At 51.7% G+C, this 6,854-nt stretch overlaps 1 protein-coding gene across 1 annotated transcript in view; it reads left to right on the top strand.

Annotated features, from left to right (window-relative positions):
• Positions 1–1,529: 1,529 nt before the first annotated feature.
• Positions 1,530–6,854, top strand: part of PCIF1 (phosphorylated CTD interacting factor 1) — an 8,524-nt gene continuing 3,199 nt past the window's right edge. The window contains exons 1-10 of the mRNA XM_010172826.1: positions 1,530–1,653; positions 1,843–1,967; positions 2,417–2,554; positions 2,935–3,065; positions 3,303–3,457; positions 3,684–3,831; positions 4,030–4,113; positions 4,880–4,979; positions 5,166–5,328; positions 6,344–6,516. Of these exons, the coding sequence (XP_010171128.1) occupies positions 1,530–1,653; positions 1,843–1,967; positions 2,417–2,554; positions 2,935–3,065; positions 3,303–3,457; positions 3,684–3,831; positions 4,030–4,113; positions 4,880–4,979; positions 5,166–5,328; positions 6,344–6,516 (1,341 nt within the window). The remainder of the gene's footprint in view (positions 1,654–1,842; positions 1,968–2,416; positions 2,555–2,934; positions 3,066–3,302; positions 3,458–3,683; positions 3,832–4,029; positions 4,114–4,879; positions 4,980–5,165; positions 5,329–6,343; positions 6,517–6,854) is intronic.

Here is a 6,854-nt window from a genome sequence, read left to right as displayed (position 1 = left end):
GCTGCCGTGTCTCCGCGGTGCCGGGGCCGGCCTTGCCGCCGCGCCCGCAGCGAGCTGAGGCGAAGGGACTGAGGAGGGCACGGCGGGGCTGGAGTTCAGGAGCAAACGCTGCACAGCGCTCACCTGCTGAGGCCGCTAACGGTGGCGTTGGGACTCTGTGTCTGCAGCAGACGCTGTCGCCCCTGGGCTCGGTTATCGTTACCTGCCGAGTTCTGAGCAGAGACCGAAGCTCCAGGCTTCTGCAGTGTCCCACCTTCCCTTGCTCACCCTGCCCAGAAGGACAGAAACACCTTCTGAGGTGCAGGAAGGGTCAAGTGTTCCTCGGCCCCAGCCTGCAGCACGCTGATTCCATGACCCATGCTATAGACACCGTAGTGCCTGCTAATTTCTAATTGTTGTTGGCTTCCACTGTTCTGCTTTGCTGAAGTGGCCAGCAGAGTTTTTATGGACAGGAAGGGGAGAAGAGCAAATAAATCCAAAATAACTTCATCTGTAAACCCAAGCATAGTTGGTACTTAAGAGACAGTGTACAAAGGAGCCTGTTGCTGGGGTTCAGTTAAACTTGTGTATACAAGACAGTGCTGCTGCAGCCCTAGTTTTGGTGTTGTGTGGGGTGTCTCCAAAGGCCTGAACAGAGTTAAGTAGCTGAGGTAGATGGTAATTATTTAGAATGCCATGTTTCCCCCAGTTCATTGCCACTGGATCTAAATACACATTGCTGCCAGAGAGGAGCAATCTGCAGTGCTGCAGAAACTTCCCCAGGGGGAAGAGGGGTGACTAAGAGAGGAAAAGCCTGGCTGTTTCTCTCCGACTGGCAACATCAAATTATGATTAAGATGAGCTTAAGGTCTGTTGTTTCAACAGAGCTTCTTTTGCATAACTGTTGTTACGCAGATGAAAAAGTACCAGAGGCTGAAGCAGCCTGGCTGAGGCCTTACAGCTGCTCCAGGCCTGGGGCGTGCTGGGGAAAATAATTCAGGAGTTAGTTCCTGACTCCTGGCCTGCGGTTCTCTGAACCACAGAAGCTGCTATTAGTGAAGCTCTAGGGCTATTTGTAAGCAGAAGTTTTTTTAATAACGGCCTTTTGTTTAAATTATGTGCAGTTATGTTTGTATAAATGTTGATGTAAACTGTCTCTGAGGATAACAGATCAGATACAGCCCGTAGCAGTAGCGTGGCAGGAGGTGGTACGTGTTCACGGAGGAGTGTATTTTATTTTTTATCCTCTCAGTCCTGATGTGTGGGACCAGATGCTGAGATCTAGCTGAAAAGGGAGTATTCTGAATGCTGGCCCTAAGAACACCCTGGTCGACCCCGTTTAAAGCTCAGCATTCCTCATAGCTACTCCTGTCTAAGGTAGCAGGTATTTTTCAGGGCTCGGGTCCTGGTCTGTGTGTGCTGGTTCAAGCCCTGTTGTATTGTCAGGGTGAACTCGTAGTGCTGCAGCCGAGTGGGCCAGGCGGATCTGGGATCTCTGCTGCTGTAACACGGATTTTATGTGTGTTTTTCTCTAGTGCAGTTGCTGAGAAATGGCCAATGAGAATCACGGGAGTCCCGCGGAGGAAGCGTCTCTCATGAGTCACTCACCCGGCACCTCCAACCAGAACCAGCCCTGCTCCCCCAAACCGATGCGACTGGTACAGGACCTGCCAGGTACTGACTCTGCTTTGGGAAGGCCCAGCCCAGAGTTCTGCTGGGCCCTGGTACCGGGGGAGAGAAGGTGCAGCCGAGGGAGGCCACCAAGGGAGGCGGGAATGATGCGTGTTTCAGAGAGTGGGGACCTGAAGGGCAGGGCTGTTGTTCAGGACTGTTTTTTTCCTGACTCTCTCACTCTCTTCTCAGATGAGCTGGTGCAGGCTGGCTGGGAGAAGTGCTGGAGCAAGCGGGAGAATCGCCCTTACTACTTCAACCGCTTCACTAACCAGTCCCTGTGGGAAATGCCTGTCCTGGGACAGCATGATGTCATTGTAAGTAAGCGCTCGTCTCGAAGGGCTGCGCCACTGCTGCCGTGTTCTGCAGGGGCAGATGCCGTGGTCTTGTGGACTTGAGATTGCACATGTGGGAAGGTCTTCTCTGCCTTCAGAACTCCTTGCTGAGTCCAGTCTCTGGCTTGGTTCTGATCAGATGTTCCTCCTGCATGTTCAGATAGTGCTGTTCCAGGTGCAGCGTGCTGCTCAAAGAACTCTCACCCTGGGGGACTTGTGTTGCATTTTTCTCATCTTAGTCTTTAAAAAAAAAAAACCCATGCAGACACAACCTGCTTTCTGCAGGTGTGACTGTTGGTGTCCTTATTTTGGTCCACGTGGGAGCCTGGGGCAGTGAAATGGGAAATTAAGTGGGTTTATTGCCTTTGTTTGGGGCTCTGCCGTGGCAGCTGATGAACTAATGTGTTCTGTTGTTGTTTGGATGCTTGTAGTCAGACCCTCTGGGATTGAATGCAGCTCCGATGCCACTGGAAGGTGGGATGATAGATACTTCTGTGGAGAGCAAGCAGAGGAAGAGGAGATTCTCTGAGGAGGTTCCACCGAGTGGCAACAGTGTGAAAAAGCCCAAGGTGGGTCTGGTGCTGTGAAACAAACAGGCTTAAGAATGTCACCTACGGGGTTGGACCTGGGTTTTTTTGAAATGTGCAAGGTCAGGCCACCCTAGTACAGCTCGAGCTGTGGCAGCTGACGCTCAGAGCACAGAAGTGGAAGCAGACTTGGGTCCTGCCCAGTTACAGCCTGAGGTGGAGTGTGGCAGTTGGGTGAGAAGAGCTTGTGACTGAGAAACGTGGTAGTTTGCATGTCTGTGTTAGGCCAACCGCAGGCAAATGTGCTCTAGCAATTCACGGGGTGTCCCCAGTGCTGTACTGGTGCAGGACTGGTAGGTGTACTGGGCTGCTTCCCTTTTCCCTTTCTCTGTGGGGCAGTAATTCATCTTTTACACGCCCAGGCGGACGTCCCAGGGAACACAGCTGCTCAGCCAGTCCCCAGCTCTCCCAGTATTCCAGGAACCTCTGTTTTGAAGGCATGGTGTGTTTCACCTGAAGATAAACAGCAGGCAGCTCTTTTACGACCAACAGAGTGAGTTGTCTCCATTTGTCTTCTGTTCTTTTCTTGGTGGTAGATTAGAGACACCTGGTTTTCCAGACATCTTTGAAGAGGAACCTGAGGGACATAACACCCCTCTGTGTCTTTCCAAGGGGTCTTGATAGTTCAGTTTCCTGGCTGATGAAACAGCACAGGGAAGCATCTTTAGAAGTAGTATTTGATAATTAGCCAATGATCTGGCCATCCTGATGACCTTTGCTTCTGCTATAGAGTGTATTGGGACCTGGATATTCAGACAAATGCAGTGATTAAGCAGAGAGCACCATCTGAAGTGCTTTCTCCACACCCCGAGGTGGAGCTGCTTCGATCCCAGCTCATTCTCAAGCTGCGGCAACACTATCGTGAGCTCTGCCAGCAGCGAGAAGGTGAGTTTCTATTGGTTCCCCCTTATTTGTCACCTCAGTACTGTGGGCGTCTTCCTTCTGGTTTATGTCTGTTTGGCCTTTTGATCTCTTTTTGTGATTATTATACTTCTGTGACATTGTTGGTTGTGAACTCATTAGGCAGAACTCCAGTGTGATGATCCTTCTTATCAGAGCTTCTGGCCTCTCTTTATCGTATCAGTGAGACCCTTTTTCTGTGCTTCTCCAGGGATTGACCCCCCAAGGGAGTCCTTCAATCGCTGGATGTTGGAGAGGAAGGTGGTTGATAAAGGGACAGATCCTCTTTTACCGAGTGACTGTGAGCCAGTAGTGTCTCCTTCCATGTTCAGAGAGATCATGAATGACATTCCCATCAGGTACTGTTCAAAGACAGAGCACCTTGCTGGGATGTTTTTGTCTTGGGCTGGTGCAGTGATTCACCTGCTGTGGTTCTGTGCTTTTGTGCTTTACTTTCGCTGATTAAGTGGTAGGGTGCTGGTGAGATAAAGCTTGGGAACTGGACCTGGCCTCCATGCCTTCGTGGCAGCTGTGGCACTAATTTATACTTACTTCAGGTTATCCAGAATCAAGTTCCGGGAGGAAGCCAAGAGACTGCTCTTCAAGTATGCTGAGGCTGCGAAGCGGCTGATTGAATCCAGGTCAGAGTTCCTCTTACAGGGCTGTCATGTTCAGAAAAAGAGAAAAAGGTTACAGGGACTTTTAGGAGGGGCTGCTGCATCCCGCCTTATTCAGTGTTGGTCATAAACTCACTGCGGAGAAGCGAGGTTAGGAACGTACAGAAAAAAACAATAGTGCTGGCAGCATCTTTCGATAGTCATGTTCCAGTGAAATCTGAGGTTGGGAGGCTGGATGTTTGCAGAGACAAGCGAGAATCTGTAAAGTTCTGGACGTGGAATGCCTTCTGCCCTTTGTCCCTGAGCTAATACAAAGATGTTGGGACGCTCACTGCACTCAAAGAGCAACAAGCTTAGAGTGGTATTTTATTAGACCACGTGTGAGTTTTCTGACACGTTCTGCCAGAGGACAGAACTGAGGAAGATTGCCTTGTGTGGAAAATGAAAACCTTGGTAATGGAGTAGTTTTCTCAGAGTCACAAGTTCCTAGCAGTGGCTGCATTTGAAAATGAGAGGCAGGATCACTCCTGTGATAGATAAAAGCTTTACCCGCCTCTCGTGTTGCAGAGGGGACAGCACACAGCGGCAGTGTTTGGAGAGAGCATGGCAGTCCCTAGTCATGCAAATGTCTGGAAGCACTTTCCAGAGGAGGCCTGGTGGGGAGTGGCAGGGTAGGGCCTTGAGGAAGTGTCAGCAGCTGTGTTCCCCCGCTGACAGAAGACCGATGTGGTGGGATGGCGTATCTTGCCATGCAGCCATGGGTTAAATCTTGCTTCTCCTTTTTGTGTAGGAGTGCTTCACCAGACAGCAGGAAGGTGGTGAAGTGGAATGTGGAGGACACCTTCAGCTGGCTGCGACGGGACCATTCTGCCTCTAAGGAGGACTACATGGTCAGTGTCCCTCTGCTCGTGCAGCTGAGCCCAGGGACCCTAGGAAAGGGTGGGGGGTGTGCTGGGGCCAGAGACAGGTCCTTCTGGAGAAGGCTGTGATTGCAGCAACAGCGCAGCAGTGGGATGGAGACTCTGGGGAGTCCGGTGGTGAGTTGTATAAGGGACTCTGGTTCTCTGGTTCTGCAGGACCGCCTGGAGCACTTACGCAAACAATGTGGGCCCCATGTGTCTGCTGCAGCAAAGGACTCCGTTGAAGGCATCTGCAGTAAGATTTACTACATATCCCTTGAATACGTCAAGCGGATCCGGGAGAAGCATCTCGCCATCCTCAAAGAGAACAATATATCCGGTACGCAGTCAGCTCTGAAAGCTGCAGGGCTACGGCGCTGCAACGTGAGGGCACCGCACCCCGGGCTGTCCCTGTTCAAACAGCGTTGCCTCTTGGGAGGCTGCTCTGAGTCCACAGGGAGAATTTAATAGAGTCAGAAATAGCTGGTGCAGCACAGGTCTTAGCTGAGAGTCACACAGTGGCAAGGTGTCTTCCATCAGGTACTGTTGCCAGCTGAAATGCCAGATATCATAAGTGTATGGTCTGTCAGGATTAAGTAGCTTATTAGGAGCTGACCACAGTGAACAGGGCATTAGTTCATTTCCCTGGACTGTGCTTTTTTGCTCTGCTGCTTCACGAATTCCTGGGGCCAGCAGACACTCCCTAGTGCTGAGCACTCTGTCCTCCCTGTATTCTCCTTTGCCATGTCTCTTGGGATCTAAGCTCTCCTCAAACTCCCTTCAGATCCCAGTGTCTGCATTTTGCTGCTTGTTTTTGCTGCTTGTCTTCACACCTGATTGAATCTGTGCCCCCTTCTGACTGATCTTTCCCACGAGCTTTCTCTTTCCCGCTGAAGCCGAGGCTGAGCTGCCTCCTGCGGTGGGTGACCACAAGGTGGCAGGAAGATCCCTTTGCCTCCTGCACTTCACAGTCTGGGAATATTTATTGTGCTTCAGATGAGTTTGAGGCAAAATGAAATAACAGCAGTAATGACAAGGAAAGTGTTTTACCTGTCTGGAATGTGCCTTACAATGGAATGGTTGTGTGCAGTCTACAGATCTGCTGTGTTAGAGATGGAGAAGCACTGTGAAACGGGTCCTCTCCGTGCTCTGGCAGTGGATGATGGAATTAATTTGGGGAATCAGCTCTGAGCATAGGTAGCTGCCTGCAGGGTCTGTGAAGGACTGCCACGGTGGTTTTGGAGTGACCAGTCTGCTCTTTAGCCCTGTTCCTGTCGCTGCATGTTTTGAGGAGGAAGATCTGTCCCAGACATCCTTGGATTCTCATGGGCTGCCTTTCTCCTTATTCTCCACAGCCGAGGTGGAAGCTCCTGAAGTCCAGGACAGGCTTGTGTACTGCTACCCAGTGAGACTGGCCATCCCCTCCCCACCGCTCCCCAGCGTGGAAATGCACATGGAAAACAACGTGGCGTGTGTGCGGTACAAGGGGGAGATGGTGAAAGTGAGCCGCAACTACTTCAGCAAGCTGGTGAGGGCTGCCTGCCGGTCCCGCGTGCCTGGTCACACCGCTCGAGGTGGCAGGTTTCATTTCTCCTTGTCCTCTGGGAGAAGGGGCTGTGCAGAGGGACGGAGCGCTCCAGCGTGGAAATGCACATGGAAAACAACGTGGCGTGTGTGCGGTACAAGGGGGAGATGGTGAAAGTGAGCCGCAACTACTTCAGCAAGCTGGTGAGGGCTGCCTGCCGGTCCCGCGTGCCTGGTCACACCGCTCGAGGTGGCAGGTTTCATTTCTCCTTGTCCTCTGGGAGAAGGGGCTGTGCAGAGGGACGGAGCGCTGGCCTGGCGGAGGCTGTCACACAGTGCCCT

This window comes from Antrostomus carolinensis, unplaced genomic scaffold, assembly GCF_000700745.2.
Source record: "Antrostomus carolinensis isolate BGI_N321 unplaced genomic scaffold, ASM70074v2 scaffold35707, whole genome shotgun sequence".
In the NCBI taxonomy this organism is placed as follows: domain Eukaryota; kingdom Metazoa; phylum Chordata; class Aves; order Caprimulgiformes; family Caprimulgidae; genus Antrostomus; species Antrostomus carolinensis.
The sequence above is the reverse complement of the archived record's forward strand: the minus strand, read 5'-3'. Positions and strand labels throughout refer to the sequence as shown.